Raw genomic sequence first — 20,273 nt, forward strand, 5'->3', positions numbered from 1 at the left:
TTGAAAGACTTTGTTCGTTTAAGCCTATAGGTGCTTTACTTTCCCTGGTTGTTAAAATCCATCATTAATATTATTTCTCTTGTGTGGTCACATTCATCGAGAGTGGCACGTAGATGGTCATAAAACATAATGTCACATGATGGTGGACGACACAAGCCAAAAATAGTCCAGGTTATTTGGATGTTTCCATGGAATGGGATCACATTTGATATAGTCTCTCAAATAAATCATCAACCCCCCCACCTTTTCTCTCCTATCATTCCATAACAATGTGAAACCTGGGATATTAACAGCTGCAGATGGGACATGTGTCTTTAACCATGTCTTTGTAAAACATATGAAGTCGAAATTGGAGTCAATCATTAAATGTTCTATTTGGTATTTTTCCGGACTGAAACTGCGTAATAAACCCTTTGCTTTGGAGCGAGGGTCCCATACCACTTAAGTAGAGTTGAGTCTGAAAACATTTCATTGTCCGTTGCTTCCTGAAAGCTGGGTTGAGCCAAATACTTACTTTTTTAGGTAATTCTGTTTTATTTTCAGAATGATTCTATGTGTTGCCTCCAACCTCTGATGTGGGATCTTTGGCTGAGGTTGAGGTGGATTGAGAAAGGCTTCCTGACAGGATTTCCTTCTCAACCATTGTGTCAGCTTTCTTACTGACTGGGGCTCTTATTCCAGGATCCGATGTTGAAGTTGGGGAACCAGGGGAATAGGGTCTCTAGACCTTTTTAGATGATTGATGACTGCGTAGTTTTGATCCTGAGTTTTCTTCTGTAGAATTCCCTAGGGCCTAGGGATTTAGCACGCCTTCTTAGGATGCTGGTGACCTTTGACCCAGCATGCAGGTGTTTTGGTTTTTCCTTCATTGTATTACAGGGTGGAAGCTTTATTCATCCTCTTCATTTTTGGGTTGTTTTCTGATGTCTTACTGGGGATATTGTACATTCTGCCTCATATGGCTTCCCAGATAACTTCTCCTCTCCATCTTTTTTTTTTTTTTTTTTTTTTAGGAGTTTTGATCATTTTGACTTGTGATGATCATTTTGACATCTTGACCTATAATGCATCTAATATTTTCTTTTGTTGGACTTTACTCCATTTCATCCTGACTCTCACTGGTGTGCCTTATTTTCAGTCTAGTCTATACTACGTCAGGGCTCTGTCCATCATATAACACTCTAACCCAGTATGGGCCAAGCTTTGTGGAGCATTGTATGGGACTAGTTGGAGACCCTTCAACATAAACAAAGCGATCTCGATTAGTGCAATTAGTAAGTTGTCCTTTTATACCTTATCATACATCTCATCACTCCTGCAACAATTTTACCTCCAGCTTAATTCAGAAACTCTGCAACAACACTGTCATCCACTGATTCATGTAGATGTTTTATAGTTATCTGGAGAGAGATTTGATCGGAACTCAAGTTGAGAGGGTTGTTTTCTTTAAACTCAACATGTTTTTCTCCAAGTAATATTCCTCTCAACATAAGCTTTGCTCTTGCCTCCTTGTTATGAAGGTATAAACGCCAGTGAGCACGCTCTTTTTGTACTGACCTCAAATAGTTTGGTTGAACTTGCTGGATGAGACTGTGGTAGAACTCCTCTTCTCTGATAGGATTGGATATGGCCATTTCCTTTGTTATGATTTCTCTCTCCATGACAAAGATTGGTAAAACAGTCACGTTAGACTTACTTTGCCCCACAAGCTTGTTGTTGTTGGTATGATCGTTATCATTTGCTATGACACCAGGATTTGAATCACTAGAGTTAATGTTCTTGTTCCTAGCGGCCATTTTAGTGTTGTACTTTTGAAACCACCGGATGACAGGTTCTGACCCAGCTTGGCTGTCAGAGGGGAAATACTCCCCCTGGTTGAACAAGACTGATCTTGATAACTAAAGTATTACACCGGTCGCCGCCGCGCAGTTCTCCAGCGTGCAGGTGCCTGGCTGTTCTCACGGGAAGCGCATTTCTCAGCGCCGGTCAGCCCGCGATTCTGCTTTCTCTGCTTGTTGTATTTAACCGTGAACGCACCTCGCCTCGGAACCTCAGCCTGAACCATTATTAACCCCGCTGCGTCACTTCCTTCTATCACTGTCTAATCTATTTTCATCGGACCATTGTTCAAAACCAGCAAATCTGACGTGAAAACGAGGGTTATGGCGAGGTGCTCTATTCTAACTAGTCCTGTTTGATTGCTGTTGTAACAGTGATTTCAGGTGGTAGAGAAGTCGTTATTATATATACATTTACATATATATGGGAAGATTGCTAGTAGGATCTCGACTTTAGTCTTCTTTCACTTTATGCGCATGCTCCATAACGTCTTTACAGTGATTTCAACCCCTCCGCTCCAGCGTTTTCGTGTTTTCGTGACAGGGCTTCGTGTAGACGCGAAAAACATAAGTACCGGATCCAAAAATGTTTCCAGATTCCGGCAATCCAGGTTACTTATGGAAGTCAGTAAATACATACATTACATACATATATACATGCATGCATAGATAAATAGATAGATAGATAGATAGATAGATAGATAGATAGATAGATAGATAGATAGATAAATTAACGTTCATAGATAATGAATTGGGGATTATTTCAGTTCTCTTTTTGGTTTTAGGAATGTTCTGAATACGAATACGTAGACAGCATAAACAGGCAGTTGTAAAAGGAAACCAGACCCGGCCACTTATAGAGTCTCCCTGCCAGTCCTACAGAAGGGACAAACTGGACAAAAACATGAGGTCTGACCATCACAGAATAGCCTGTCAGCGCCGGTCAGAAATCCAATGTACAGTTCAAAATCATTAAAAGAAACACATTAACATCATGATTCCTTTAAGCTTTTGTGTCCGTGAGAAGAGAGAGCGAAACTCGAAGACAATTTCATGCTGACCGCTTAAAATATTCACTTGACAATTTAAACTTGATGGTCGCGGTTTAGTAATTGTTTGAATTGCACGTGGTACACGTGATACATTGAATATATTCCATATATCGTCTACCCCTACTCAGACCCCAAATCAGCCACATTAATTTTGTAACTAACATAACCAAACGTCTTGCCACCATACTAGCCCCCCTGGTTGGAAACATTTTAAAAAACTCAGGATTTTGCCCAAAAAAACAGAAGAATAAGACTGAACGCAGATGAAACCATGGTGTCCTACGATGTCTCTTCACTCTTTACACACATCCCTATCACAGAAACATCAGGGAAACAAAACAACCACTACCACAAAAAGAAAATCTGTCTCTCTCAATATATTTCCGGCAGCGTCTGAAATACACGAGGGCAAAACTGCCCCTAAGAAATATAATTTTTACCCTGATATCACTAGGAGACGCGCCTCTTTGCCAGGTCCGTCGACCACCGGAGAAGGCCGGCGAGGCGCAGAGAGGGGGGTGGAAGAGCGTAGAAGGAGGCACCGCCGCCAAGCCCCCCGCCCTGGACGATGTTGCGACTGTCGTCCGGGGCGGACTAGGGATGGGGGAAAAAATCGATTCAGTAACAAATCGCGATTCTTGTGAATGACGATTTTAAATCGATATGCTGCCTCCCAAATCTCTTGTTTTTGAACAAGAATCTAAACATACCCAAGCACTAGCTTTGCATCGGCTACATACAAACAACAATAGCCTACTTTTTGTTTATTTCAAAGTTTATATTTTAAGTTAACTTTTATTCATTCTATTTAATTTATCTTTTATTTATTGTTTAAAAGTAGCCTAAGTGGCATACATTTCTTAATCTGTCAGTTTGTGTGCAGTTGACAGGGGCTATACAATAATAGGGCACATTTTAATTTATTTTCTCTATTGGCTGCCCGGCAGTCATTAAGTTAATGTTAATATTTGAAATAAAACTGGTAAAGCTCTAAGTGAATTTGACTGTGTTGTATTTGAAGGAATGATTCAACATTTTTCCATGGTCCAGTATATAAAAAAAAAAAAAAATAACCAAAAGAAATCCCAGGAAATCGTAAAATCGAATCGCAATACTTACAGAATCGCAATACCCACAGAAATCGCAATACATATCGTATCGCCACCTAAGTGTCGTGATAGTATCGTATCGGGAGGTCCCTGCCGATTCCCGTCCCTAGGGCGGACTGCTGTCAGTGCGCCTCAACAGCGTTGCATCGCTCAGTGCAGGGGGGGCGTGGCGGCGGATACCAACATGAAAAAACAACGGGGGTGACCCGCTGTAAGTTTCAAAAAGTGCCCCCAATTTTTTTTAAATGCCCCTTGATTTCAGTCAGTGGGCGCAAAAATTGCCCCCTAAAAAAATATGTAAATTTCATACCCTGATATGGGTACATGATCTCCCTTCACTTTTTCCCTTTGCCCTGTGAGCCCTTCTGTAAAATGAGAGGATCAAGGAAACAAAAAATTGGACAATGAGTGCCGAGTGTTTAACACGGAGTCGACAACAAAATACTTTTTCAATGATGTCCAATCGAAGGCTGTATGCCTGATATGACGAGAAACTGTTGCAGTTTTCATGGAGTACAACATCAGCCGTCACTTTGCTACGAAGCATGCTAACTACGCTAGCAAGCAGTCAACGCAAGAACGGGTGGCTGCAGCTCAGAGGTTGGCGACTAATTTACAGACTCAGCAACATAGCAAGCCTTTTGCTGAAGGCGAGTTTTTTGATAAATGGCCTTGCAAATAAGTGCTTGGTAAAGGCCAAACCCTTAATGTAATGATTTTTCCATGTCATTTATATTAGTTCACAAAAACACTATCCATCTGTTCCTGGCTCGGCCCCTCTGTCAAATTTTAGAACCCATTGTGGCCCGCGAGTCAAAAAGTTTGCCCACCCCTGGTCTAAGTGTTGTCAAGAAGAAGCATTTGTCGCAAACACGTCTGTACAGAGACCCTCCCTACTATATAATGCCGCTATTAGTCACGACGAGAAGGCTATGGTTCCTTTTTCACAGATGTTTAATGTATATAACACCATAGACCTAAAAGAACAGGGACGAATATGAAAAATAACCCAATCCATCACACATTGGTGCTGTACCATACCCGCTCCCAATCACTTGCTCAGAGCGACACGCGCAGTGAGATCAGCACTTGTTCACGTGAAGCAGCTGGTCAGTGACTTTGTTGAAGAACAGTGGTAACATTAAACACAGAGTTTCTCTGGTCTCAGTTGCTCAGTGATCCGCACCGCTGCTCAATTATCAGATCAGAAGCTGCAGTTGGTTTGTTCTGAGCTTTATGAAATAAACATCATGAAAAATGGCTTGTAAACATTTTGTGCTCAGTACAACTCGAGACTTCTCGCGCTCACAGTCAGGACTCCGTGTTAAAGTGACCGTAGCGACACGCAAACATGATCCGACACCTTCGATTAGTAGCTTAACACATGATTCTAAGTTTGTCACCTAAATCATCACAATGACAAAAAAATTAATGTGGACTAACTTCAGTCTTAGAACCTTGAACTTAATTCAAAACTTAAAAAAATTAAATAGGATGAATAGATTTTGTGAATTTCTCCCTGAAATTCACAATCTATCTACCTACTGTATGATTGCATTGTTTCTTTTATTGGATTTAAACTATTTTAGGAGAATAATGTTCAGCCAATTAAATTCTCTTGGTATGACAGATTTCCATCATTTTGATAGAGAGGCCATGTATTAGATCAGTGTCGATATAGACTCACCAGCCACTTTATTAGGCACAGCTGTTCAATTGCTTGTTAACACAAATAGCTAATCAGCCAATCACATGGCAGCAATTCAATGCATTTAGGCATCTAGACGTGGTGAAGACGACTTGCTGAAGTTCAAACCGAGCATCAGAATGGAGAAGAAAGTGGATTTAAGTGACTTTGAAGGTGGCATGGTTGTTGGTGCCAGGCGGGCTGGTCTGAGTATTACAAAAACGGCTGATCTACTGGGATTTTCATGCAGTACCATCTCTAGGTTTTATAGAGAATGGCCTGAAAAAGAGAAAATATCAAGTGTGCAGCAGACGAAAAAGCCTTGTTGATGTCAGAGGAGAATGGGCAGAGTGGTTTGAGATGATAGAAAGGCAACAGTAACTCAAATAACCACTCGTTAAAACCAAGGTATGCAGAATACCATCTCTGAATGCACAACACGTCGAACCTTGAAGCAGATGGTCTACTGGAGCAAAAGACCACACCGGGGACCACTCCTGTCAGCTAAGAACAGGAAACTAAAGGCCGGAGCATGCTTCTGCGTTTTCACGGGCCCGGAAGCGCAAGAGCACTCCGGGCCCCCTACGTGCTAACGTAGCCCTTCTTACGTCCTTACGTGCGTTGGCCAATTTTTCTAGCTAGACGGCAAAGCCCCGCACGCGTCACCCGCCTGCAAGGGCTGTGATTGGTCTGCTAACTACATCATTTCCGGAGTCGCATTTCCGGTACATGCCCGGAAACCACGGAAGATTTAGAAGAACGAATATGGACCAAATAGAAGAGCACTTGGCAGAAGAGATCCGACACTATGTCCACTAGTATAACCCGTCACTAACCGGCGGATTTTTCCACCAGAAAAAGGCTCTGAGGAGCCGCCGTGGCGATGTAAATAAATCGCTCTTCTTCGTGCCACACACGAAGAAGAGCCGACTTCTACAAAAAACATAACTCCGCCTAGTGTTCTGGCGGGGAATTGCATGGCAACACGCGCAACTGTTGGAAAACCATGAATGACAACGAGTCCTGCGTTACAACTGCGTGCTTCCGGGCCCGTGAAAATGCAGAAGCATGCTATTATAATTCGCACAGGCTCACCAAAAGGAGATTTGAAAAACGTTGCCTTGTCTGATGAGTCTCGATTTTAGTTGCGACATTCAGATGGTAGGGTCAGAATTTGGCGTAAACAACATGAAAGCATGGATCCATCCTGCCTTGTATAAACGGTTCAGACTGGTGGTGGTGGTGTAATTGTGTGGGGGATATTTTCTTGGCACACTTAGGGCCTTCACGCCTTGTTGAATCTATGCTACGCAGAATTAAGGCAGTTCTGAAGTCAAAAGGGTGTCCAAAAGGTCTGTTCGTCTTTTATCATGTCAATGTCTCCTGTCCGAGTGTCCTACCTTCAATCTCCCACTGATCTGAGCTCACTTTACACTTTAACACTAATCAGAAGTTATTGGGACCCAAATAGTAATGGCATTTACTTTGTTTGTCCATTCACCTCAGAGTTTAATAGGCAAGTACTTTATATACTAGACACAACACACGAACAGTCAAGACATCGGTGTTAAAGTGACCATAACGATCCGGTTACAAGATCTGACACCATCAATAAATGCACACACCCACCCAGAGGCGGCAGAAAGCAGATAATACTTCCGGCAGATTATCACACAACGCAGTTTTTAATTTTTTTTATTTCATTGTTGCAGAAGAAACAACGCTCCGCTTATCAACATAAATAATAATTCAGCAGGTTTTTATAAAAATCAGCTCTAAATGTGAAAGAGGAGAGGACCACCCTGACACAGTAAAGGCTAATGTGTTGGCTAGTTACTCGGCCACTTAGGTGAATGTTTTCAGTGCTTGTGTATAAATGGAGATATGCATCTCTTGGTATGCATCTTCTCATGTATTTCTCTGTTGTTGTTTGCTTAGAAATTGTTTCTGTTCTGTTGATGAACGGCTCATATCTTTAAGTGTCTAACCCTGAGAGGTGCCTATTCTGATTTATATTTGTACATAATCTCTGATCATTATAGAAAACACTGAGTATAGAGCTCAAGAGATGTTTATACAATGGACTATACTGAACATAGATCACAGTCAGTGACAGGCTGAACTCTCAAAAAGCATTACTCCTTTATTGTAGTGACACCTGATCCTAATTTTTACCCAGACATAGGTAATGCTGAGAGAGGAATAACTGTAGTGAACATTGAAATCTCTGTTGGCAGGAATCAGGCCTGTGAAACACACTTCATCCTGTCTGGTGATACAGCCTGTCTTGATGCAAGACATAAAAACCAACATGAATCTCCAGCAGCCATCACCTCTCATCCCCCCTGTCCACCCTGATGTGCAGATGAAGCCCCTGCCCTTCTATGATGTACTGGATGTCCTAATCAAGCCTTCAAGTCTAGGTCTGATATGTTTTCTTTACTTTTTTATTTTAAACGATAACTCTAGATTTTGCCATCATGACTTGCAAATATAATGTTTGAGGTGTACTATACCAAAATAATCATGTTTGTGAGGCGTTATTTTCCCCAGTAGCAACATTAAACATTGAACTTCTCTGAGTTGAATAATTTTATCCAACAAGAAATTTGTTTTATTTTATAATTATTTAATTACTAAGATGTAACTTGTTCCCGTCAACTTCCTTTTCAAAGGGTTCACTATCACAGACGAAAACTGAACAAGTGACAAATGACAAAGACTTCAAATGCAGTTAATTCAACTCTGAAATCATATATTAGATGGAGAAAGTTATTGCAAAGTTGAATATGAACACACTTTTTGATGACTTAACAGTCTGGTTTCAGAGTCTTGCATAGTACAGAGAAAGCCTTGGTGAAAATAACAAATGACATACTCCTTGTTGGGAAGGAGTGAAGAGACTTCAATGCTCTTTTTGTTACACTTGTTTGTCGCCTTTGACACTAAAGACCAGGGGTCGGCAACCCGTGGCTCCGGAGACGCATGCGGCCCTTCAGCCCTTCTGCATAGGCTCCCTGTACAATGTGGTACAGGGATACCAGAAGAATACCAGAAGGGAGAGAAAATGTGTGGGGGAGGAAATAATAATAATGATAATCCAGATTCTTTTCCAATACGTAATGTCATCACTTGTGTTTCCAGGAGCAAGTACTGCACAGAGGTACCACCAAGAAAAATATTTTATCTTTGCCTTGACACCACAGCAAGTTCGAGAAGTTTGCATATCCAGGTAGGACTGATAAATAGCTCAGTAATTAAACAAATACTCAGAGACACATGTCTGTGTGTGATTTACATAATTAAAATGTTACTGATTCAATGGTTAACCTTTTTTTTTTTCAGGGACTTTCTGCCAGGTGGCAGGCGGGACTATATGGTTCAAATTCAACTAAGGTGGGAATGGTCAAAGTTCTTGACATTTTTACAACTGAGAATCTGAACTAAGAAACGCACACAGATCAAAGCACTTTTAAAATCATGTAGAATAGCTTGATTAGTGTTTTCTTGAAGACCAAACCAATTCCTTCATAAAAGCACTCACTAGTGCTACCGCAATAAGGTGCTATAATTGAGGGCGCCAACGCTAAAAATATGTTTATATCAATATTGTAGTGTAGAACATTCTCAATTTAAAGATGCATTGTGATGCAAACATGGACATTTCTGCATTGATGCAGTGACAGATATGATCAATTAAAATGTTCCACAGCGTTCATTTCATAGCAGTGGTCCACCACTGCATGATGATTATTACTGCTGCTGCTTCAGGATTACAGCAGATGCATATTAAAAGGGATAGTTCACCAAAAACTGAAAATCTACTTATTATCTTCTCACCACCGATGGAGGTGTGGGTGATTCTGTCCACAAGACACTTTTGGAGTCTCAGGGTTCAACAGTGTTTCAGCTAAGGCATCCACTTCTTTAGATGGAATAAAACAGGGGAAAGAAACACAACATGCCTCCATACTGCTCATGTGCGTTCATCCAAGTCTCCACAAGAACTGACATTGATATCCGACTCAAAACGAGGTAATTAACACCATGTTTTAAGTCCGAAAGTTCACTACCGGAAGTGGCAAAGCCAGCGGACCTTCAATTAAATTCAAAACAACTCTGTCACTGGAGGGCAATTAAAGGACATAGCCACACGAACCCTGCACGTTTGTGTGTGCTGGCAGAGGACATTTAGGCTTAAAGTATGGTGTAAATCAGGAGGTCACAAACAGGCGGACCGCGGTCCGGGTCAGGACCCAGAAGCCGTCCCATACGGACCCGGACCTACAGCCAAAGCAAGGAGGTTATGATTTAAAACCTGACGGGGCGCTTCTATTTTTAACCGGGGCAGCTTTTGTAGTCATTACGGTAGTGGTTTAGCAGATGAGGAAACGCATTGACCAATCAAGTCTCTGCATTCCAGGCGGTAAACATTGCGACTCTGCAGTGCAGACAGACGAGAGAGTTAGAGGCAATTTACACACGAAAAGACGTTGATAGAAAAAGAAAGATAGCGATACAGGTAGAGAAACAGAGGAGTGAGACGGAGAAAGGGCGAGAAACGGAGGAGTGAGACGGAGAAAGGGAGAGAAACAGAGGAGTGAAACGGAGGAAGGGAGAGAAACAGAGGAGTGAGACGGAGGAAGGGAGAGAAACAGAAGAGTGAGACGGATAAAGGGAGAGAAACTGAGGAGTGAAACGGAGGAAGGGAGAGAAACAGAGGAGTGAAACGGAGGAAGGGAGAGAAACAGAGGAGTGAGACGGATAAAGGGAGAGAAACTGAGGAGTGAGCAGGAGAAAAGGTGAAAAACGTAAGGAACAAATCCAAAAAAAGTAAAGTGGACAGCGAAGATAGAGCATTTAATCTGGAATGGACAGACTCATTTCTGTTCATACTTCCCACTGGGAGCACTTAACCTGTGTGTCTCGTATGTTCAGAAACTGGCGCTATGCGCCAATGTGAAACGCCATAATGAGACAAAACATAAAGGTTTTGAACAAACATACCAGTTAAATCTGAAGTGAGATCCCAGAAAATAAGTGGTCTCACAGCCGAATATGACAACTCCCCCAGGATCCTGAGCCACTCATTCACTGCCCAACAACGTGCTTATGAGTGTTCCTTCATAGTTGCTTGGATTTTGGCTCGACACAAAAAGCCATTTACTGATGGAGGGGTTGTCAAAGAATGCATTTTACATATTATTTTATCTTATTTTGAAATGCGGTCCTACTTTTATTTAGTTAATGAGAGAACATTATACATGTCTGCAATCATACATTTATGTTCAGTTCTATGTTACGTGACAATAAATATTGTCAAAAAGCTTTTGAATCGTACTGAATTCATTTGATTTGACAGTCAGGTATTGAGTACATGCAGTTTCTGATACAACTGCTAGGCTACTTAAATATATATCACACTAAATAGTTAGAAATTATGATCTTCCGGACCTTTGCTTCAACAAATTTTCTCAAACTGGACCTCGTTAAATTTTAGTTGAATACCCCTGGTGTTTGAGTCGAATTTGAATATCGGGGCTTGCAGACACTTGGATGACACCACACAAGCAGTATGGAGGCATGTTATGTTTTTTCAGTTGTTTTATTACGTCTGAATAAGAGGTCATGAGAATCAAACACTTCACCCACCCCTCCAGTGGTGAGAAGATAATGATAATTTAATTTCATTTTCATTTTCATCATGAACCTACCCTTTAAAGGTCTAGTATCCTGTTGGAGTGTCCGCCCTCCTCACTACCCAGCCGCCACGGACTCGCATTCTTACAATAAACATCAACAGAATCCAACATTTTGTGTACATGCAGTTCACCTGCCAAAAAACTAGAACAAGATGTGACCTGACACCCACAGACAGGACATCAGGTTTAAAGTGCTAAGAAGGATCTAGAATAATGATCCAATGCCATTGATTAATAACAAAATATGAGAAGTTATCCCTGCATACTGTGACACACCCGGGTGTTAGTTTAACTTCATTGTTATAGAAGAAGTGACACCAGCCTATCCAGGAGAATAAATTAATAAATTTCACTTGGCCTTGCACTGTTTTAAACTCAATTATCAGGAATGCCAAAAGGGAATTTCATCCGTATGCAGAAATATGTACACAGAAACTGCACTGGTTTATACGGAGGCATACAACTGTAGTGCGCTATATTCTAGTTGTTTTAAAACCTCAAGTAAGAGCATCGCAGCAGACATGCTCCCTGTGTGAAAACAGACGGCCAGAAGATGCAACGCAATCATCACACGATTGCAAGTGTTGCCTACGCTTCAGAATTTTCTGAGGAAAAGTGTTTTATGTAGTGCTTTTCTATTCTTAAATACCACTCAAAGGACTTTATACTAAAAGTTAGGTTTACACACACAGACATAAATTGCTTCTATATACTGTGCTTTTCTATTCCCACTATTCACAAAAAGATGGATCAGCCATCAGGGGCATTTTAGTTCAGGGTCTTGCCCAAAGACACTTTGGCATATGAACTGTAGAAGCTGTTGATCAAATTACCAAACTCTTGTTTACTCGCTCTACTTCCTGAACCATATTGGACACATAAGTAGAGGAAACTCTAGCACTACAATATCATCTAACTGTTCTTTTTAATCCAATATTATCTCACTTAAGATTAATATCAAGTTATTTGGGTTTCATTTTAGTGAAGAGTCTGGTTTATCATTTGGAAATATATATTCAGTTTAGATGCTGAAAAAGCATTTGATCGGGTCGAATGGGCATGCTTATTCTCGGTCTTGCAGAAGTTCATCTGTGGTGATAAATTTGTGTCCTGGACTAAGCTCTTATACAATAGCCCCCGGGCCAGAATACTTACTAATAAAACTTTCTGACCCTTTCTGGCTGGGTAGGGGCACGAGGCAGGGCTGCCCACTAAGCCCTCTACTGTTCGCGTTAGCCATAGAACCGCTGGCCGAGACCATTCGTTCGCATCCAGATATACATGGTTACAATACAGAATACACCAAGAATAAAACATCATTGTACGCGGACGATATTTTGTTATTTGCCATGCAGCCTAGGATTACAATTCCTTCAATTTTGAAAACTTTTCAACTGTTTGGTAGTTTCTCGGGGTACAAGATTAACTGGGGCAAAAGCGAGCTACTACCAGTACAAATTGCAGATCAAGATTGGCTCAAACAGTTTCCTCTCAGAATAGCATCAGACAGTTTAACTTATTTGGGAATAGTAATTACCAAGAAGTATAATGATCTTTACAAGGCCAACTTCCCCACCCTGTTAAATAAGTTAGCAAACAATATACAATTTTGAAGAACACTCCCCATTTTCTCAGCTACTTTATCTTTTTCAAACCTACCTATTTACCTTGCTAAATCTTTTTTCATTAAATTGGACTCAAACATTCTCCCCTTTGTATGGAATTACAAGTCTCATAGAATAAAGAAGGACCATCTTTGTAAACACAAAACTAATGGGGGGCTAGCACTGCCTAATTTTATTTTATATTACTGGGCCACTGGGATACGCTCTATGGCATATTGGTTAGATGACAACCCAATACCCTATGATGGGCTAGAGATGGAACGGGAAGACTGTCTACCTTATTCTACTAGAGCTGTTGTACTATCTCCCGTCCCAGTCAATAGATTTTGTTTTAAACATAACCCGTAATTTATGCTCTAATTAAGATTTGGAAACAACTGAGGAATCATTTCAAACTTAAGGCAGTTTCATTACTGCTACCTATAACTGCAAACCCCTCTTTCACTCCCTCGGCTCTGGATGAGGCCTTTTCCACCTGGAAACAATTGGAGATTTGTAGTGTTGGTAACCTATACATAGAGGGGACTTTTGCCTCTTTCCAGCAACTCCAAGAAAGGTTTAATTACCGAGGAATCAGTTTTTCAGATATCTTCAGATTAGGAGTTATGTCAGAACACACCTCCCTAATTTCGAGAAGGTAAACCTCGACAAGATAGAGAGTTTATTTAATCTGTTCCCCAATCCACGCTACATAGTCTCGCAACTATATGAGATACTACAAAACTTGTGCCTTCCTAAGATAGACAGGATAAAAGAGGAGTGGGAAAGAGAGCTAGGAGCCCTGATACATCCCAATGTGTGGGAGGAGAGTTTGGAGCACATCCATGAATGTTCTATAAACGCCCGACACGGTTTGATTCAATTTAAAATAGTGCACAGACTTCACTACTCCAAAACGAAGCTGCATAAAATATTTCCTGAAGTCTCTCCTTTGTGTGAGAAATGTGACTCCATGGAGGGTACTCTATCTCAAAGTTTCGCTCTCTGCCCCAAACTTCAGAACTATTGGCGTGAAATATTTGATTTCTTTTCGTTGATTTTGGGGATCCAACTTGATCCAGATCCTACCTTAATAATTCTGGGAACATCTGAGGGGCTAAGGAAGCTAAATAGTGCACAAAAGCACCTTCTGACATATGGCCTTATAACAGCAAAAAAACTGATCCTACTTAACTGGAAGACGAGAGAGGTCCCTTCATTTAAGCATTGGTTGACTGATTTGACAGACACCTTACATTTGGAGAGAATTAAATTTATTCTAAAAGACAAGTTTAGGGACTTTGATAAAATCTGGCAACCTTTGGTCTCTCATCTCGAAAGATAATCTGATTGAGTCCCTAGTTGGATGTACTCCTTGGGGGGGGGGGGGGGGGGTGATGGGAGGGTACACACTGTTTTCTTTTTTATCATGTCCTTTTTGTTTCATCTGTTTTGTTGATGCAGGGCATTGCTTGTTAACTTACTGTTCTTTTTTGTCATTAGTCTTTTTTGTCAGGGATTACTTTTTCACCTTCTGTAAAAAACAAAGGAAACATAACTGTCGACTGTTAATTTCTCTGTTATGTGATTGGTTTCCTATATAAACATATTTGAAACAGAAATATATATTCAGGCTCTTAAACGTTTCTGTGTTTTCAGGTTTTGCTTGTCAGAGACAAGTTGCCCTCAAGAGGATAATTATCCCAACAGTCTTTGTATAAAAGTCAATGGGAAGCTGTTTCCTTTGCCAGTAAGTGCTTGTATTACGGCGCAGTTCCAATTTAAGAACAATCCAGTTGCCTACGTTTTAAAAACTCGTTATGTTTTACTCCTGTAGGGGTATGCACCACCACCCAAAAATGGTGTGGAACAGAAGAGACCAGGAAGACCTTTGAACATTACCTCACTTGTCCGACTCTCATCTGCAGTACCCAATCAGATTTCAGTGACATGGGCCCCTGAAATTGGGAAAGTGAGGAGAAAACTTATTTGGAATCATTTTTTTTTGTTGCTTTTCCTCTTCTCATTTAATGATTGCATCATATTTGGGCTCAATAACTGTTTTCTCAACTAAAGTTTTTTTATCCTATGGTTTTTCAGACCTATTCTATGTCTGTGTACCTGGTGAGACAGCTAACATCACCGCTGCTGCTGCAGAGGCTGAGGATGAAGGGCATCCGAAACCCAGACCACTCCAGAGCATTAAGTAAGTATTGAATCGACCACTATGACAACATGTCAGTGTTTCCTACGAGATGAAAGTTAGATAGATCTTGAATGCACTAAGTGTAAGTCGCTTTGGATAAATGCATCTGCCAAATCACATATAATGTAATGTAAAAATAGCAGCAGTCTGAGCAGTCAAGCTTGAACTTGTCACACTTGAGTAGAGGTTTTCACGAGAGCTGCAACAATCATTAATAAATTTGTTGATTAACTGAATGTAAATATTTTTATTTAATAAGCATTTTAGTTATTTCAAATTAAGCAATAATGCCAAATATATGCCGTAAGAATTATCATTTTGATGCTTTGTCACTTTTAATTCTAAATGGAATTTCTTAGGGTTTTGGACTAAGACAAAACAAGACAGCTTTTTGTAAGCTTTTTCTTTCTAAAACCAATAATAGATTTAATAAAGAGACTAATCATACAAACTATTGTAAAATGCACATTGTGTCAATACATTGCCTGTTCTCTCATTGCAGCATCAGTCCCCCACACACACACACGCACGTTTCTCCTTGAGGAATTTTTTGCAGTGGGGGCAGCCCCAATGCTGTGAGGTGCATTTCTCCACACCGGTCAACAAGCAATTCTGCTCCCCTGCGCTGTAAAGGGATATTTCACTGAAAAATGAAATTCACTCATCTACTCATCACTAGTCTGATGGAGGGATGGGTGAAAGTGTTTGAGTCCACAAAATACTCTAGTAGTCTCAGAGGTAAACTTTGTTTTGCAGAATAATCCGATACAATTGAAGTCAATATCGAGTCCTTCTTCAGACAAACAACTGTAAAAACATACCTTGCATTCATACTGCTTGTATGGTGTCATCCAAGTGTCCGCATACCCGGACATTCATATCCAACTCAAAACGAGGTAATTAACACTGTGTTTTAAGCCTAAATGTCCCCTGAAATTGAACTAAGACGTGCATTCACGGACCGTCAGACGTGCTAGTTTAGCCACTTCCGGTGGAATTTTAGGCACAGTGTAAATTATGCTGCTTCGACAACACACTTTACCCACTCCTCCATCTGCATGAGGGTGAGTAGATCACAAACACATACAAACACACAGGCCCTGAGGTTGCATTAATAGGCCAGGCATTATAGTGACAGTGAATGTAAATTTTACAAATAGTCTGAAATTCAAAATCCAGAGGCTGGCAGTGTGTTTAAGTTTTTGTAGTCATGCATTTGTATTTGAGGGCACATCCACATAAGATATGATCTTTCTGACACTTTCCTTGTCCAAAATCTAGAGAAACCTGGAGAAATGTAGCATCAGATTCCATTAATTCCTTAACTCAAATATGGAAACCAAGTTTGCATAGATGTTCATGATATAAGTGAATGCAGTTAACTGCAAGAGCTGACTGCATGTCTTTCTGACAAACTCCCCTAAGGCCCGGGCCTGCAACTATTTGTTTCATTAAAAGCCATAGTTTAAGAAGCTATGGTTATCAGTTCTTGTTGTCAGCTCTTTACCTTTTACATTTGAAGTAGTTAATTGTTTCTCTTCTGCTCTCTGTGTTCCAGTTAAAGAGAAGCTGACCGCAGATCCAGACAGTGAAATTGCTACAACAAGTCTTCGAGTCTCACTTATGTGTCCGGTAAATTAAGCATCTGTGTGGAATCTTATGTGATCATGGCAACCCTCAAATTGTTCTGACAGTGTAAATTGTAGACCGTATGGAAACGAATTTGGAACTGTGTATGTATTGTGTCCATGGATCAGATCAGGGTAAGGCTGCGAAAGCATCAGCAGCTGTTGGAAGTTTAAAATCTCAAATGCATAACATAGTGAAATACACTAAAAGTGGAGCCTACTGGATTTTTTTTTACTGTTCTTTCAAAACTGAAGTCACATTTATTGGTTGTATAACATAACTATTATGTGTAAGTGTTGTTGGGGATAATAGTCTGTCAATATGTCACTACCAGTATTGACATACAATAGTTTCATAGTTTGGAAATGGAATTGTGTCAGAACTAAAAAACCTGAAAGTGACAGCTTTTATTCTCTCTATTTATGGCGATTTGGTCCCTTAGAAATTACTCAGGTGAGATTGCACCGTCATGATGGTCTTGGGAAATGTTGTCAATTAAGTGAGTACAACACTGTATGTGAGTGGGTCGTCACTGCTGGTTTTTGGGGCTCTATCACAAAATCCCCTTAAGTAAGTTTAAAAAGGTTGCAATTTTGAATTAATCATAGGCGTTTTCTGTGTGTAGCAAGTTTGGATTAGGGTGCTCTCCCATTCTCTTTCAATTATATTTCCCTTACAATTGCAGATTTTCTAGGTAGTAAGAGAGGTCGCTTCTCCTTTTAGTCAGACTCATGTATGTTTAATGGAGCTATGCCGTTTATGTAGGTGCATGTTACTCTCAAATAACAGTAATCTGTCTCTCTGTCTGTGTGTAGCTAACACACTGTATCTACAAAACTGTTCATCTCAGTTTCAAAGTTTTACATTTGGCATGTGTATTGTTAAGGTCCCAAGGGCAGTGACGAATTAGGTGCGATTTGGGGCCTGTCCCAATTCCTCTCCCTTAGTCCTATCCCTAGATAACAAGTGCTTGCTGGATATTGTCCCCTCCAAACAGAGTAACAAGGGATAGGCCTAGAAATCTTCCCCTAGGAGTTGGGACACCACTTGCTACGTCTTCAGCAGCCAACCAACATTATTGCGGTGACAAACAATATCAACTAACGTTATTATATTAACAACTGTTATCAACCAACATTATAATCGGCTGTTTTCCGACATGACCTCTGGGTAAAATTCGGAGAATTTGCTTCTGAGTTTGTTTTTCACTCATGCACAACACAGCGATACAGTTTTCTGCGCAGATGCATTTATAACAGCATCAAATCCTCTGCATTATTCAAGCGAGAGGGGGAGCAGCCAGGTGCAGCAGACAGATGCAGGAAGTGATGTATTAACTCAGCTTCGTAGATCACGCCATTGTAGGAGTCGATGGGATGAAATAGTCGGGAGATTTTTCGTTTGCTGCACCTCCCAGTGTGCCTGGTGTCATCAAACATCTGCTATTAACCCCTCCTGGTACCCTTGTTTCCATGGGAATCCAGCTGTTGTGTACACACATCGACATCTTCTGGATTTCTACGGACGTTATACTAGGATGTCAGGCTGATGAAGTCTGTAGAAAGTGCGTTCTCAAGCAAATGTCCAAGCACCTGTATTTTGACCACCTCCGGAGAACATACAGAGGGTCGGTGGAGTCCGGTGCATGTCTGATAGCAGCTATAGGGACACATCTGACCACTTTGCGGGACAGACTGATCTATTGATCAATATGCATTCAGCACATTTTCATTGGCTATTTCGATGTATCGTTAGTCATATCCATAGAAAGCAATATCCCGGCAGCGAAAAAGTTATAACATGAGTGGGGGAGTTTGCAAAATTTGTGACTTTTCAAACTTCATATATGGCACACTGGAGTGACAAGCGTTACTCTCATTGAGATTGTCTACATGCTTGTTTGACAGCATGAATATAGTGATTATACTGAAATGCTGGTTACAGCGACTCAATTACATTTTCATTTGCCTCTGGACTATAATAAGATGAAAATAAATGTCATGTTTATTTTGCATCATTTTACCTGTTGATTCGCTTACTCTGTTCGTTAAGCATTTGGGAATTTTCATCTACCCCTTAATTTTTAGGGTGGAATACACCACCTTTAAAGGGGTGATTAAAGGGCTAGAAGGCCACTACCCCTTGATCACATAGAGAACTGGCACAACACTACCCCTTCACCACCAAATGCAAAATGAAGTGGTAGGGCCAAGTTGTCAAGCTAAGGGATAAATTGGGACAGGCCCGTGGTAAAACGATTCAACATCATCTCTTTTGCAGTTTCAATCTGCTTTCAGACCTACACTTAACTCTATATAATGTCCCGACAGTCACAGGAGTGGCTATATGTGAGAGTTTAAATGTCCGAGTGAGAGCCTCTGGACCTTCTCTACAGTTTCTACAGCCAGCCCCCTAGTAAGAACGCCAGAGAATGTCCGAATGAGCCCATGTGAGAATACAGCTGGAGAACCGCTGCAGGATTCAACATGTTCGAGTGTTTGTCTTGATGTTTCCAGCATGCGAAAAAAGAATACTAATATCGTAAGCTGAAAAAGTAGTACCTTACACATACACTGACAACAATGTAATGAAAGGAGAGCTTTTAGTGATGAGGGCTGACATTTGTGTTGATGTGCTGTAAACAAAACGTGATATCCGCAGCATGGTAAATATGTTACATCCTCCCAGTGCCTGCCGCGTCACCCCTCATCCTGACTCCTGCTGCGTTGTTTATTTGTGAAAGGCACATACCGGAGAAAGTTGGGTGGCAATTGTACAGACATTCTCTGGAGTCCATGTTTGAAATCAACGTCAGAAAGAAAGCCACCAAACAGACACTCTATTAGTCCCACTAGTTATCGAAAGATCCTTCATACATTTTTTTGACTGATTTAAATGTGTCTTGTCCTCCAGCTGGGTAAGATGCGACTCACCGTGCCATGCCGGGCAGTGACCTGCTCTCACCTGCAGTGTTTTGATGCTGCCCTCTACCTACAGATGAACGAGAAGAAACCCACCTGGATCTGTCCCGTGTGTGACAAGAAGGCTGCATATGAGAGTCTTATCATTGATGGGTTAGTTAAAAAAAATGAAGCCGCACACATACCGGAAGTTGTACAGGTTTTAGCAGATTTAACAGTTAGTCAGGTGCAATGGTCTCATGAAATATTTCAAACAATTTTAACATTTAATATTTATTGTACATTTAAGTAGTGGTGAGTAGCAGTGACTGCATTACAATTATCTTATTTTCAATTTTAAAGTAATAATAAAAGATATGTTTGATATGTGGCTCGGCTGTGGCTGAAGGGTAGAGTGGACGTCCTCCAACCTGAAGGTCGGCAGTTCGATCCCCAGTCTTCCCCATCTGCATGCCGAAGTGTCCTTGGGCAAGATGCTGAACCCCGAAATTGCCCCTCATAGAATAACAAAGTGCTGCTTATAGA

General features: G+C 40.9%; 1 protein-coding gene across 1 annotated transcript in view; it reads left to right on the top strand.

Moving 5' to 3' along the window:
* The window catches only part of pias2 (protein inhibitor of activated STAT, 2), a 33,068-nt gene that overhangs the window by 7,332 nt on the left and 5,463 nt on the right, over positions 1 to 20,273 (top strand). The window contains exons 2-9 of the mRNA XM_061071279.1: positions 7,924 to 8,109; positions 8,831 to 8,918; positions 9,032 to 9,082; positions 14,652 to 14,742; positions 14,830 to 14,964; positions 15,093 to 15,198; positions 16,757 to 16,830; positions 19,741 to 19,901. Coding sequence (XP_060927262.1) covers positions 7,977 to 8,109; positions 8,831 to 8,918; positions 9,032 to 9,082; positions 14,652 to 14,742; positions 14,830 to 14,964; positions 15,093 to 15,198; positions 16,757 to 16,830; positions 19,741 to 19,901 — 839 coding nt within the window. The 5' untranslated portion in view covers positions 7,924 to 7,976. The remainder of the gene's footprint in view (positions 1 to 7,923; positions 8,110 to 8,830; positions 8,919 to 9,031; positions 9,083 to 14,651; positions 14,743 to 14,829; positions 14,965 to 15,092; positions 15,199 to 16,756; positions 16,831 to 19,740; positions 19,902 to 20,273) is intronic.

This window comes from Limanda limanda, chromosome 5, assembly GCF_963576545.1.
Source record: "Limanda limanda chromosome 5, fLimLim1.1, whole genome shotgun sequence".
Lineage (NCBI taxonomy): Eukaryota > Metazoa > Chordata > Actinopteri > Pleuronectiformes > Pleuronectidae > Limanda > Limanda limanda.